General features: G+C 46.2%; 3 protein-coding genes across 6 annotated transcripts in view; 1 reads left to right on the plus strand and 2 right to left on the minus strand.

Moving 5' to 3' along the window:
- The window catches only part of LOC117895287 (triple functional domain protein), a 40476-nt gene extending 37537 nt beyond the window's left edge, over positions 1 to 2939 (minus strand). The window contains exons 1-2 of the mRNA XM_034802826.1: positions 2784 to 2939; positions 1443 to 1918 (exon numbers count right to left, since the gene is read on the minus strand). Coding sequence (XP_034658717.1) covers positions 1443 to 1621 — 179 coding nt within the window. The 5' untranslated portion in view covers positions 1622 to 1918; positions 2784 to 2939. The remainder of the gene's footprint in view (positions 1 to 1442; positions 1919 to 2783) is intronic.
- Positions 2940 to 3457: 518 nt separating this feature from the next.
- On the plus strand, positions 3458 to 4624 carry LOC117895289 (oxysterol-binding protein-related protein 11). Its single transcript, XM_034802834.1, has 3 exons — positions 3458 to 3775; positions 3836 to 4232; positions 4293 to 4624. Exons 1-3 carry the CDS (start codon positions 3688 to 3690, stop codon positions 4483 to 4485), a joined length of 678 nt encoding a protein of 225 aa, XP_034658725.1. The 5' UTR covers positions 3458 to 3687; the 3' UTR covers positions 4486 to 4624.
- A 1733-nt stretch (positions 4625 to 6357) lies between these two features.
- The window catches only part of LOC117895288 (protein bric-a-brac 1), a 70775-nt gene continuing 63126 nt past the window's right edge, over positions 6358 to 14006 (minus strand). The window contains exons 2-4 of one of the 4 annotated variants that reach the window (XM_034802832.1): positions 8056 to 8116; positions 7554 to 7978; positions 6358 to 7493 (exon numbers count right to left, since the gene is read on the minus strand). In XM_034802832.1, the coding sequence (XP_034658723.1) occupies positions 6465 to 7493; positions 7554 to 7978; positions 8056 to 8116 (1515 nt within the window). In that variant the 3' untranslated portion in view covers positions 6358 to 6464. Of the gene's footprint in view, positions 7494 to 7553; positions 7982 to 8055; positions 8117 to 14006 lie in introns of all 4 variants that reach the window. The other 3 variants (XM_034802833.1, XM_034802831.1, XM_034802830.1) reach the window with 3 other exon arrangements.

Genomic DNA, 14006 nt, shown 5'->3' on the forward strand with positions numbered 1-14006 from the left:
AAAAAATACATATCTGTACGTATCTTTTCTATGATTGCGCCAATGATTGGGGGCATGTCTTTTATGCTGCTACAACTGCTTCTCCTGCTCCCGCTCCCTCTTGCTACTATTTCCTCTGCTGCTGCTTCTGCTTGTCGGCGTGTGTCGCAATCTGGGGTCGCCATCATCATCATCAGCAGCGGGAGCAACAGTGGCAGAGGACAGAGTGCTGCCTGATTATCATTCGGAGTTTGTTGCCATCTCCTCCAATGGCCATGCCACTGGGTGATACCCTGCATTCAAGTGGAATAGGGCATATCCCCTTCGTGGTTTATTTGGTGTTATGTCAGAACCCCCTGTCGCTACTGTTTCGGCTACTCCCGTCTGATTACCCTTTCTCTCGTTCTTTTCCCGCTCTCTTTTGCTCCAGCGCTCTCATTTGGTTTGCAGTTGTTTTTTTTTTTTTGGTCAAGTTGTGCCAATGGTAAGGTGAGCAACATTCTGAGTCTTCGAAATGTCACTCTCTTTCGCTGTCGAGAGTGTTTGCCTTTGGAAAGTGCCAAGAGCACGCTCTCTGGGAATGTTTCACCTCACAATTAATGTACTTGGAGCAGAAAATTTCTTGGCATTCCATGCCTCTGCTGCAGAGCCGGTCCCCGGTTTGCACACACATGAGTGTGTGTGTGTGCTGATTCTTATTCTTCTTTTTCATCCTCTTTGGTTATTGCTTTCTTTGTCGCACAGATTTATGCAACTTTTGTTGCTCTCGCGGACTCTTTGGTTCTTTTCTAGTTTTATTTTTATAATGTTTTCTTTTATGACTTTTTTGCACTCTCTCGTGCACCTCTCCCCCAACTCCTCATCCACTTTTTATGCGGCTCCATTCAATGTCAGCCAATTTCCAGCAGCAGCAGCAGCAGCCGAGGCAGAACGCGAAAACCAAGAACAATGTGCGTCGTCGTCGTCGTCTGCCGATGATGATTCATAAAATATGCGACTGCGATGGTGGCTGCGACTGCAGTGGGACGACTATAACAGGAAAATCAAGTGGAATGTGGCACTGCAGCTGCAGCAGCTGTTGCCCCTGGGACGGAGCCTTCTCTCCACTCGTTTGGCAAGAGTGCGAGTGCGGGTGCGAGACGATGTCGCGACGTCAGCCGAAATTGCAAACGAAGCGCAGCAAGCGCAGCGACGACGTCAGCTGACACAATGGGCAGCCATTGTGTGGGGTTCCAGAAAGAGGGGAAAGATAGCTAGGGGCAGGCAGAGTAGGAGAAGCACACCAGAAAAGGGAGTAGTCAGAGGAGTATGACCACAAAAAGAATACCAGAGGAGCACCACAAAAGAGCAGCAGAGTAGTGGACCGACCACAGATCACCCCATAAGAAAGAGCAAAGGGAGCGAAAGAAACAAAAGAGAGAGAGAGGAGGTTCTCCAATGAAGAGACAGAGGGGTACACTCACCTGGGTATGCTGATTAGGTAGCTGAGCAACCGTCGCAGATCCTCCGGCTTGAGGCGATCGCGACGCGGCGTTGCGGGGAAGCAGAGCAGTGGACCGCCACGCCTGTCCCTGCCGCCCGTTAGGAAGACGACACGCTCCTGGAGCAGCGTTAACAGATCGCGGGCACGCTGTCCATCCATGATGTTGGATGTCCGGCTGTCCAGTGTGTCCGTCCGGGTGGTGTCCACTAGCTCTAGCTGCGGCCCAGCTGTTGGAGGCAGTGCAGCATAACGGTTTTCTACAGCCAGCTAGCAGCGGGTTTCACTTAAGCACTATTATTATTATTATTACTTTATTTATTATTTGCTGTGCTTTGCGGTTATTTCTGCACAGTTTGTTGTTGATGTTTCACTTTTTTGTTGAATGATTTTGGTGCTTGTATTTCACTTTTGCTCATTGATTTTTGAAAATTTCTCGTTGGCATTTTCATGGTCACTCTTTTTGGATTGTTATTCGTAATGCGAGTGAGGGTGTGAGTGTGTATGTGTGTGTGGGAGGAGAAGAATTGGAATTAAAGAAGAAACGAAACAGCGCATGTTAGTGTAAGTGTGTGTGTGTGTTGCACATTTCATTTGTAAAATTCATTTGCGGGGGGAGTTTTACCCACCCCCACCACACCCGCCTTTTGCAGCACAGAAAGAGATAGCTAGAGAAAAAGATAAAAGGCAAGGGGTGCCATAAGGGGTGCGGGGGAATATGTTAAATGTCATAAATCAAGTGACGCCGTCACGCGATGGCCGCATAAAAACATAAAAACTTGGAAAAAGAAGACTACGCACACACACACACATACACTGCTGCTCTTATTCTTATTTTAAACACATGTGAAAGGGGGAAGGGAGAAGAAAAGAGATACAAGACACACACGCATGAATGGGGGAGTGGGAAAAATACACAAAACCAACACACACACGCGTATTAGGGGGAAGGGGCAGTGGGAAAGAGAAAGAACCAAACAAATCACTCGAATGGCGAGTGCGGCGCGCAAAATACACATTCTCTTCACTTGCAACATGCTAAGGGAGCAGGGGCACATATTTTTAATTGCCACAAATTCACCGAAGATTCACTGAAAAACTCCAAGAGGCGCAAGGGGCACAAACACTATATCATCGCCAACATCATCCCGAACGTAGCAAGCAGCAGTTCTGCGTCTTTTCCTCTGCCTCTGCTGCTGTTTCTTCTTCTTGCCACTGGCTTCTCTGCCACAAATTGATTTTTTTCACACCGCGCGCACACACACACGTACACAAACAAACACGCAGCGCTTTTGTTGTTGTGCGGGGAAGCAAACAAATTTACCATAAAAACGCAAGCCGAGATCACAATGCCGCTGTCATGTTGCATGTGCAGCAACACCGCTGTGGCATGTTTTATTTAAACAATTCTTTTTTGGTGTGTTTTTTGCGAAAATGAAAACGCGATGTTGTTTGAACGAATTTGTACAGGGGGCTTCAAACAAAAAACAAAGGGTGCTCCCGGCAAACAAGATACACCCACGATATTTGTTGTGTGTTTCGAACGCAAGAGACTCATTTTTGCGTTCACTTTTTGAGTTTCAAGGTACATTTCTTATATTTGATAGATTTCGAATTGTAAATTTTAATAATAATAATAAGCTAATTATTTAAAGTATAATTTGTACTAAAATTAAATATTTTTGTATATTTCAAATGTTGTTTGAATGCCTATAACGATAGTTGGACATCGTGTATAACTATCGAGTACACTACCGATGGGCTGTTGCTATCAGGGTTGCATGAAACCGATAGATATTTCTATCAGCTAAACGTGTTTGCAAAAATACTCTTTGTCAGAAAAAATATTTTTGGATTCAAAAGCACAGATGATTTTATTTAATGCATTTTATAGAAAAACTATCGACAGAAACACGAATTGATGTTTCGATACCCAGCACCCGATATGTTGTCTTCAAGCGAAACGGGTGCTAATGATATAAAAATACAAAACAGCTGATTAGGGTTGTTGCAGAAATACAACTTGAAGTTTTAATTTTTTTAGTTTATTTCGCACGGTTTTTGATTGTAAATTTGCAAACATTTTACGCAAAATAAGAAACACTTTCAGGCAGCGCAAGAACAAGTCACGCCAGAGGCAGCAGCAGCAGCAACAGCAGCAGCAGCAAGAATTAGCAGCCCGAGACTCTGCGAGGAAAAGTCGCCTGCTGGCGGACACGGACGCAGAAATGGAGAGCAATCTCAATCGCATGATTAACCAGACGCTGCGCCATCAGCTGAGTGGACAGCTAAGCAAATATACGAATGTGATGAAGGGTTCGAAATCCAAGACAATTCCCTGCGAATCTCCCTCCTAAGTGACTCCTCTTTTTGCAGGCTGGCAGTATCGTTGGTTCACCGTGGACGCCAAGACAGGCTTTCTTAGTTACTACCTGTGCGACTCGTCTGCCGTTGGCGATGACATTGCGCCCTCGCCCCATGTCCTGGCGAGTGCACCACGCGGTCAGGTGCAGCTGGCGGGCGCCGTCGTGTACCCCAGCGACGAGGATTCGCGCACCTTTTCCATTGCCTGCGCCTCGGGGGACACGGTGAAGCTGCGTGCCAACGATGCTCGGGCGCGTCAGGAGTGGGTGGACGGCCTGCGGGCGGTGGTCGAGAGCCACACCAAGGCCATGGACATAAGCAATTCATCGCCACTGCCTCCCCGGGAGCTGCTGGCAGCCTCCGATGCGATGGTTTCGGCCCGTCAGGCGCTGTTCCTCACAGAGCAATGGTTCGCCGATCATTTTCTCATGTGAATCCATTTTAATATTGAAATTCTTTGCCTTTGCAGCAACGCCTCATTGGCCAGGGCCATTGAGAGCATCGATTGTGCTTCCTTTACGCCCACTGATCCCGATCTGCTGCTGCTCAAGGCCATCTCCACGGCCAGCACACAGTGCCTGCACCAGTGTCTGGGTCTGCTCCAGCGCCATCAAGAGATGAATCAGCCACCCGCGGCAGAGGCGCTGCCCATTATGCTATAAAGCGGAGTGGAAACACTGCCCCGGAAGCAAGGAGCATCCATCGTCGCATCTATTAACCAGTATTCGAGTATCTGAAAAGCAATAAACAGCGACGCCAAATCGCATTCGTGTGGGAATGTGCGTTTGGTAAGCGAGAAATGAGAAGACGTTCGTGCCACATCGGGTTTTGCTTTTGTTCGGGTTATCTTTTTCAATGTTTTTATAAAATACTTTTTTTACTTTTTCGTTCGTTTCGTTTTTTCGGTTAATTAGAACATTCATTTTTTTTCATTTCGACATTTAAGATTAATTTGAACATAAAGTTTTGCACTAAAGTTTTGATAGAAAAACGATTGAAACATTTTGGACGTTGGACGTTGGATTCTCCTTTACTCTCTCTCTCTCTCTCTCTCGTTTTCTTTCCTCTCCATCCATGTGTCGGTGTCTGTTATACTTGTTTTTATTTTACATGCTATACCGAAAGTAATCTTTAAGTTAAGTTTTGTGGAACATCAAATTCTATGTGGGATTTCCAGGGGGGAGGCAGGTGGATTATACATATAGATATATTCGGGCTATGGCTATTGCTTCGCTTTATGCTGATGATGTGATGATGATGATGTTTATGTTATACCACAGTTTCCACTTAGTAGGACATTCGATGTGAATGATGTAGAAATTTCCCATAAGCGAAAGAACATAATTCGTACAAATTTCCCCTCAGCGAACGACATTCACTTCGACTGCCCTGCTAATATGGAACTGTTGGGCATTTTCTTTACTCGTTATTATAATGATTTCTCTCCATCAATTGTGTGCTTGCTAAAATCAAATCAATTGCCAGAAGGTACGCCTAAAATATATATTTGTATCCTAAACATCAAATATAATGTCGCCAGACTTTTTTCAAATAAACCAACGCACACACTTGCTGCAGAGCTGTGGAGCAACCAGGAGGGCCAGAATAGAAGCGGAACAGAGATGAAATTAAGGCTAGAAAAGGCACTTTAGAATGTGAATCATATGGTCAGGGATTACAGGTTCATCTAGGGCTGTTTAGATTAGGGATTTCTGGGAGTGTAAAACCCAAATAAATTGCTCCCCCGAAGACCCAACAGACCCTGCAGCAGTTGTCGTCATACAAAAATTTCGATTCTTTCACTAAAAAATTTCGCATCGTTTTCTTCTAAATTTGATCTAAAATTTCCTTTGTGTATAAATACTTTGTCTTAAAAAATTTCACATTTTCTTTTGTTTTTAAGTATTTTTGTTTTGTTTTTTTTTTGTTACAAATTTTGTTTCTTGTTCATCGCTGAATTTAATTCCGAAAGGCATTTTTTGTGAATTTCTTTTTTCATTTTGTGTGTGTGTTAGCCTAAACATTAAATTTAGTTTTCTTTTTCCACTTAATAATTTTTTCTTGTTATAATTTTGTACATTTTGTTCTTGTTTCTTTTTTGCTAAAATAAATTAAAAACTAAACCAAAGTCGGGCACACAATTATTTCGCTTAAAAAATCTCGGTCTTTTAGGTTTTCTTCAGTTACTTTTACATTTAAAATTACTTTTATTTTTTATTGTGGTTTGGAGTTAAAACTTTTGCGGTGTGGATTTCTGTTGTAGGGGAATTTCTTCTGATTTTTGTAATGGAATGTTCCGGACTACTTCGGACGTGTGTTGTGGGTGCTTACAAACTAAAGAGATCGCTATTTATCCGATGGACTATAACATAATAATACTTTGAATTTTGATTCAATAAACGTACGGCTAGAACCTAAGGGCGAAGTTTGAGTTTTAGAAGGAAACTAGAGGAATACAAATATATATATTTATATGTATATATTTATATATAAGTGTTAAGGGTAGTCGTCTACCCTTTTGGGCTTTTCTTTTCTTCTTCATCTGATTTTAGTTGGTTTGCTCTTTTGATTGCTTCGATCATTCATTTTCTGTATCATTTCCATACTCATTAGCTACTCGCCGCTCGCCGCTCGCCACTCGCTACTCGCTAGTGGTGGTTATGGGTTCCACTTTGATGCCGCCGCTGGAACTGGAGCTTGCTGCCTCGCCAATGGCCGCGGAACTTCCACCTCCTGCTGCACCCTGCGTCACCGATGATGAGGAGGACACGCTGGCGCCCACCAGCTCCGCCAGGTCGTCGGCAAAGAGGCGGCTGGGCGAGAACTCCCGCTTGTAGCTGGACATCTCGAGCCCCAAATCGCCCAACGGCGAGTGCAGGCGCGGCGTTTCGCTGCGATGTGGACTGCCCTTCTTCTGGGGCATGCCCTTCTCCCCCAGCGAATGGGAGTGGGAATGCGGATGCTGATGCTGATGCGAGTGCTGATGCTGGTGCGAGGAGGAGGAGGATGATGCGGATGTGGAGGCGGCACTGGCCGCCGCCATGGAACTGCCACCGAAACCGGACTTGTGCTGCAAGCCATGATGCGCTGCCGCCGCCACCTGCTGCTGATGCAAGTGATGTTGCTGCTGCTGCTGCTGGAGATGCAGCTGCTGCAGATGATGCTGCTGCTGCTGGTGCTGGCTGAGCAGCGCCGCCGCCGCCGGATCGCGATGCAGTGCAACGGCCATGCTGGGCGGCAGATTCGGCAGCAGGCCGGCGGGGCCGCACGGCGAGGGAGCGTGTCGCGGGCCAGAGCCGCTGCTTAACGCCGGGGAAATGCTGCCCCTGCTGCCGGGTGGCCCAGAGGCCAGGTGTGGCGGCAGGTTGAACACCCCAGGCGGTGGCACCACCGGCGGCCCCGCCTCCCCGTGCTGATGCTGCACGGCGGCGGCCATCTGCATCTGCTGTCGTATGTTGTGCGCCACGGCGGCAACGGCGGCTGCTGTTTCCTGTGACATGTGCTGATCTACGCCAGGCCCTACGCCAACTCCGACTCCTCCTCCGGGTCCGCCTGGGACTCCGCCTCCACCGCTGCCCATGCCATTGGGACAGGCCAGAGCGCTGAGGCTAGCGGCTCCTGGTCCTGGAATGCCGCCACTAGCGCCTGGATAGCTGAGCGTCATCTCCTGCAAGCAAAGGGAAAAGATAATCAAAAAAGGATTATCTCCAAGAAGAAGTTGATCATGTACCGAGTGACGACCGTAGGGCGGCATGTGGCCGCCTAGGCTGTCGTCTTTCATGTCCTTGGCATCGCGAAAAACCACCGTCTTGATCACGCCCTTGATGTGCTCATCGGGCCAAATGCCCAGCAGGATACGCTGCGGTCGGCCACGTCCCTTGGGCCGCAAGTCGGGTCCGCCATCGATGGAGGGTCCCAGCATGTTGTGCACCCGATTCGCATACAGCACGAACGTGGGGTAGGGAATGTCGTACTTGCGGGCCGCCTGCGACAGGGAGAGACCCTCCTTGAGCACACTGAAGATGGCCTCGGCCATCGTTTCGGGTCGCCACGACTTGAGCGGTCCACGCTCCCGGAAGCGCATGTGATGCATCAGATTCTGATTGGTGTTCCAGCACTTTTGCCACATGGACTGCAGCTGGTACTGGTAGCTGTCTGCTGAAAGGGTCACACAAGTGGAGAGAGCAAAGGATAAAGTTGTGCATAATATTTGACATCGTTTTGGTACGAACCTGCCAGCGTGGAGCCAGCGGTGGCGCCCATCCAGGCATGCGAATTCTCCATCATTTTGGCCTGCAACAGACACAGAGAGAGAGAGAGAGAGAATGAGATAAGTGTGACAGAGATGCAGAGTCGGTTGAGGGCTGCTTCAATTAATTGTATGAATCGCTTTGGTTAGCGCTCAATGCGGCATCTGTTATTGTCCTCCAAGTGCTTCCCCGTTACCCATTACCCAACCCTGAGTCTGTCTCCAGTTTCCCACTTGATTGACTTGCAAAATCGACCTATTTTTCGTTTAATTTCATTTTTTCGATGCCCTCTCAAGCAGTGGCGTAATGGACAGAGCAGAAGCAATAATGGGATTATGATATTTTGGGTTTAACGAGTGGGAAGTACACTAGTTGGTAGATAGTAACGAGTAGCGAGACAGACGTAAAGAGTAACTGTAGCAATGAGTGGCGATTAATGAGTGTATCGAGACATCAGTGACGAATATGGGTAGCGATTGATAAGTAACGAGTAACTTCATTTATAAGCTGTAGCAGCCACAATTCTCAAGTTAACGAGTAACTGTAGCAATGAGTGCCGAATAATGAGTGTAACGAGACATCAGTGACGAATATGGGTAGCGATTGATAAGTAACGAGTAACGAGAAGCTTCATTCATAAGCTGTAGCAGCCACAAATTTCAAGTTACAAATCTCTAATTTGGTTATGTCATATATTTAGCTCTCATTCACCAAATCGAACACAAATTTCCAAAGGGTATATTTATTTCAGTATCCCCTAGCATTTGTATGCTCTCCAACAATGGATAGCACTGTTCCAATTTCGATAGCGATGTCAACGATACATTTAACTGGATGGCTAAGCCCTCGAGTAGGTGGCTTCTGATTCGCAGACGACGACGATGACGTCTGTCTGTCTGTTTGCATCGAGCAACGGTGCAACGTGCCGCTGGTGCGCCTCCCTGCCGTTCGTTTGCCTCGCATTGAATCCACTAATTGCATAACAAAGTAACATTTGCATATTGTTCTACATATGTTAGTTAGGAGGAGTGCAGGTGCTTAGCCCAGAGACAGCCAGGGGCTGGGGGCTCCCTTTTTTTTGTGGATCCACCTCTTCGATAACTTCATTACAAAAATGTTCATGCATTGCATGGATGGATGGTTGGCTGGCTGGCTGGTTGAATGGAGAGTGGCAGCCTGGTACTTTTGGATGGCATATCAAGTAGAGGCACGGCCCCACTTGTGCCCATTTAGCGTTAAGTATTACTTGTAACTTTTTTTCGTATGCCAAGCCGGTCCTGTAGTGGCTGTCCTGTCACTTGCCATAGCGCCTAGCTGCTACTCTCGTGGCTGTTTAAGCGCCAGACAATGCGCAGCACAAATCGCTGCCTACTTTTATGTGCTGCAAACATGCAAAGTCTGCCTGCCGGTCTACGATTTACCTTTCGGCTCATTACCGCTTGCAAATTATATATCCACACATTATACAAAAGTCTCTGCTTTCTCTTTGGTTGCCACAAAAATTGCTTTATTTGTGTAGCCATTTCCCCCACATAATTATGAGTCTCAGCTTTTGGAAAGTACTTTTTTTGTTATATTTAAATTTGCTCCTACGATCGCTCTATTGGTGCGGGGATCTTCCAATAATCAAGCTGATGATTTAGTCTGCGCTCTGAGCACAGCCGTGGCGGAAAGCCTAGGCCAAGAGCCTCTTTGGCTCTTCTCCACGCCAAATAATACGCCTAGGAGCCAAATGGCAAATAATTTATTTATTATATGTTGCAGCTGACTGACCGAAAGCTGACTGCCACATGCCACATATGCGACAACTACATATGTGTGTGTGTGTGTGTGTGTGTTCGTGTGGCATATAGACATGGCGTGGCGCTCCATCCTGAGTGAGATTTCATTACGACTCATTTGACAGTCTTGGTGCACTCGACGCTGCCAAAATGTCATAGCTGAGTGGCATGCCCCACTCCCTGCCCACACACAGCGACGGATTAGCGGACGCGCACACAGCCCAGCACTCCACCCCCTGCCTTTGGGGCGACTCCACACGAAATTAAGCGAAATGAAGTTGACCACGCTTCGATTTTGCATCAAAGCGAAATGCTTGACCCCCTAAACACTGCCACTCCCCTGGCACTCCCTCTGCCTTCTGCCTCTCTTGCCGCATGCATTGTTAATACGATTCGAGTTCAACGTCAATAACCAAGTGCCACGAAATGGACCATTAGTTGAGTTGCAAATGTTGCTTGAATGCGGGTCTGCCTGCCACACGCACGCACACAGACGCACTTCTAGGAGGATATACACACACTTATATACATATCTATATATTGTGGATGGATATATACCGCTGCATTTATGTATTCTATATCCATATATAATTATGCGGCGGCTTAGCGCGATTGCTGGCAACGTCTTTGGCGGATGCCACGACTCCACGCCGGATGCCTGTCCTTTCACGTGGCAGGCTGCTGCTGCTGCTGCTGCTGCTGCTGGTAGCTGTTTGTCTTTGTCTTTGATGCAACACGCACAAACAACAACACATTTAATCAGCAGATTGACGCACGGATAGAGACCGGCAGAGTCTCCGCATTAAAGCGATCGAAGCAAACGCAAAGTTTGAGCCTCAAAATCGAATTAGTTTATCCGCCGAAAAAATGTCTCCCACTCTCTCTTTGTGGCATCTTTCGCCATCTTGATGTCTGGAGACAGACACGCCCCCGCGTGTCAGAGAGACGGGAAGAGGGCGTTACTTGCCACGCAATTGAAACCTTTTTTTGAGGCAGGTTTTCCCCTTCAACCTGTAGACTCCAGTGAGCCAGAGTCCTGCCCCCTTCATCCTGTTGTCTATTGAGGCGTTAAACCCCAGCATCAATTGGGCGTGAAAGAAGTGGAAGGAGCAGCGGCACAAGCAGCACTTCTGCGGTGTCGACACCCGGGGGGTGGCCGCCGCTGCTGCCTCTGCCACAACTTGTGATTCGTTCAAGCAACATGCCTCAAACACACTGCCTCAGACCTCCCCCCGGTTTCTGGCAATGCAATTTAACCAAATTCACAGCAGGAAATGCCAACGGGAAGGCAGCGACGAGGGGCTACAAATTTTCTAATGTCACTGTGGAGAGTGTAGAAAAAAAGAGGCAGAATAAGCAGAGATTCGGCAAGGAAGAAGCTCGGGATACCCTAAGGAATGCTTTTCGGCAGGATTTCTTAGTTTTTATATGGGAAATACTTTACAGATTTGAATGAAAATTGCACTAGGTGTGTAAAAAACATTTTTAAAAACATTTCTTAACTTCTGGTACATTTAACTATGAAGAGAAAAAAGATTTTCTCGGAAGGACTTGTTTTTATAGCGATTGTTTCTATGGCAGCTATAAGATAAAGTGCTCCAATCTGACTGAAACCGACCAATGATGTGCCTTTACATGCAAAAAAATTATGTGTACACTTTCAGAGCAATATTTTGAAAATGCAGAGAGAACTCGTGTTTCGAAAAATAACTATTAAAAACAAAAAACATTTGTTTATTAAAATAAATATAGTTACATATTTTTTTCACTCTAAAAAAATGTATCCAAAAAATATGACAGTTTTAAGATAAATAAATAAATAATTTTATTTTTTTAAATTAATAATTCAAATATTAATAAAAATATACATTTTTAATACACAAATCCGTAATACCCCACAGGAAAGGGCACATAAAAATGAAATCTTATTTTTTTTTGGCTGCTGCAAGGAAAGGACTCAGCCCACACCCTGTGTCCCAGCTGTGGACAGATTCACCCTCAGCCGCTTGGGGTTGGGCCAGGCAAAGGGCGGCTGGGGGCCTTGGCAGCAATCTTTTGACGCTCAGGAAATTGTCGAGTGGCATCGAGAAGTGCGAGTGCGAGAGTGAGTGCGAGAGTGAGTGTGTGATTGGGTTCGTGTTTGTGGAAAACCGAAAATTAATTAGCGTGAAAAGCATTATTGAATGGGAAAATCAAGACCAGCAGCAGGAGCAGCAGCAGCAAAGGCGGGAGGCAAAGATCTTGACAAAAACTTGCATTAGTTTTGGGGTGAACGGAATAGGAATTGGCATGGGAATCGGCATGGGAATATGCCTAAGCAGCAGCTCATTTCCTATACATTTGGCACTTCCTCTGCCACACATGGGAGATGTCGCCAGGCTGAGGGGCAGGGGGTAGGGAATAGTCTTCCCGTCGATGGTTTAATTTGATTTAGTGGCAGAAAACTTGCCTCCTTCATTAAAATTCCGCAACAACAAAATCAACTTTTGGGCTGCGCTAGTTTTTTGGGTGGCAACAACAACAGCAACGGCCGAGAGCCGAGAGCCGAGCCACCGCGCACTTTTGCTACTTGAAAACATCAATTACAGATGCCAGAGGAATGGGAATGGGAATATATGTAGAACCCAATGTATCCTCATCACCATCCTTGCGATATGCTCAGGCCCTTGGGCGCTTCGCTCTGCTCGTTCTGGAGTGTGCTAGGATTTCACTTGAAAACTGCAATCAAGTGAATTTTGATATACACACACACACATAGATATATGGGGTGTGTGTGTGTGTGTGTGTGTCGGAAAAACTTCATGGATTTAATAATCAAACCATTCGATGGTTAAAATGTTCCTCGAGCAGCAGCAGCAGCAGCAGCAGGCAACCGGCAAAAGCCCTTCTCCACCATCGAGTGCCGGCGCACCACTTCGATGGGACTGCTGGCTTCTCCCTCGTCGACTTGTTCGTCATTTCCTGTACAATTTTATTATATTTCATACATCTAGCCCTGTACCCTCACACGATATATAGGTATGTGTGTACAGCAGGACGAATGTTCGTTCGTTTGCCTGTAAAATTTATACAAAATACAAATCGCTCGCTACATTATGATGAGGCTCATTGCAGCAGGAGAGGGGTGGGGTGGTTGTGTCCTAAGGGGCTGGCACTGCCACTAGTATTTTGCCTCATATGTTTTGTTGCATTTGCGAGTGTGTAGCGGTGCGGCTGGGGGGTGACAGCAAAGAATCAACGAATGCAAAAACAGTTCAATAATATTTTACAGCCGAGAGTTAAGCTTGAATGTAAATGCGGCGGAAAATGCAGGGGGTGGGGTGTGGCTGTGCTGGGGATATGAAATTAGCGCACAGATATTAGAAAATACTTGCAGCTGAGTGTAGCACACTTTAACGTTGTTGCAGCAGAAAATGTTGCAGCAGCAGAAAATATTTTAATGAAAATGGGCACAGAAATAGAGCCAAGCCCATGCCCATGTGGGCTGCCTTTCGGGTTGATTTTATTATTAATAATATTTTTTTTGCTAGTTAAAACTTCTCTAAGAGTACAGCCATTCCTCCGCTGTGTCCGTAATTTTTCAAATAATTTTTAAGGGCACTTTGCACAGTCCGAAAGCCACGCAAAAGTTCCAGAAAAATGCGTACCAATAATCTGCATAAATCTTTTGCGTGTTTTCCAACTCTAGTTTCTACTACAATTCTCTAAACCTAATCGATTGGGCCTCGTGTGCAATAATTCTGCTCTAATCGCTTTTTTTTTTCCACCTATTTTGAGTCTAGAGAAAAGTTTTGCCGTGGCCGCCGCCTGCCCTGCCCCTCGCTCTCCCCCTCCCTGTTGCGTGTGTGTAGTGTTGTTTGTTGTTTTGTTGATTTGTTGTGCTGTTTGTTTGTTTGTTTTATGCAAAAGTTAACGCATTATTTTGTCGATTGATCGCTGCACCCAACCCACACCCCGGTCCAACTGCGTTTGGTGCAAAAACTTTTTCTACGCTTTTTTCCGCTCTCTCTCGTTCTCTATGCCAAAGCGATGTATAAATTACTGCAGTTTTTTAACAAAACAATGATAAAAATTGTGCGCACAACAGAATTAAAGTTTTGTTTGTTTTGTTTTTCTAGAGGGTGAGGCGGGGGGTGGGAGGAGGAGGAGCTT

Source organism: Drosophila subobscura, chromosome J (assembly GCF_008121235.1).
Source record: "Drosophila subobscura isolate 14011-0131.10 chromosome J, UCBerk_Dsub_1.0, whole genome shotgun sequence".
Lineage (NCBI taxonomy): Eukaryota > Metazoa > Arthropoda > Insecta > Diptera > Drosophilidae > Drosophila > Drosophila subobscura.

Excerpts from the sequence above, each read along its gene's own strand:
- LOC117895289 (XM_034802834.1), top strand. The coding sequence starts at position 3,688 with ATGGAGAGCAATCTCAATCGCATGATTAACCAGACGCTGCGCCATCAG. Across the intron at positions 3,776-3,835 it reads ATATACGAATGTGATGAAGG|GCTGGCAGTATCGTTGGTTC; the intron begins GTTCGAAATCCA and ends CTCTTTTTGCAG. Across the intron at positions 4,233-4,292 it reads CTGTTCCTCACAGAGCAATG|CAACGCCTCATTGGCCAGGG; the intron begins GTTCGCCGATCA and ends TTGCCTTTGCAG.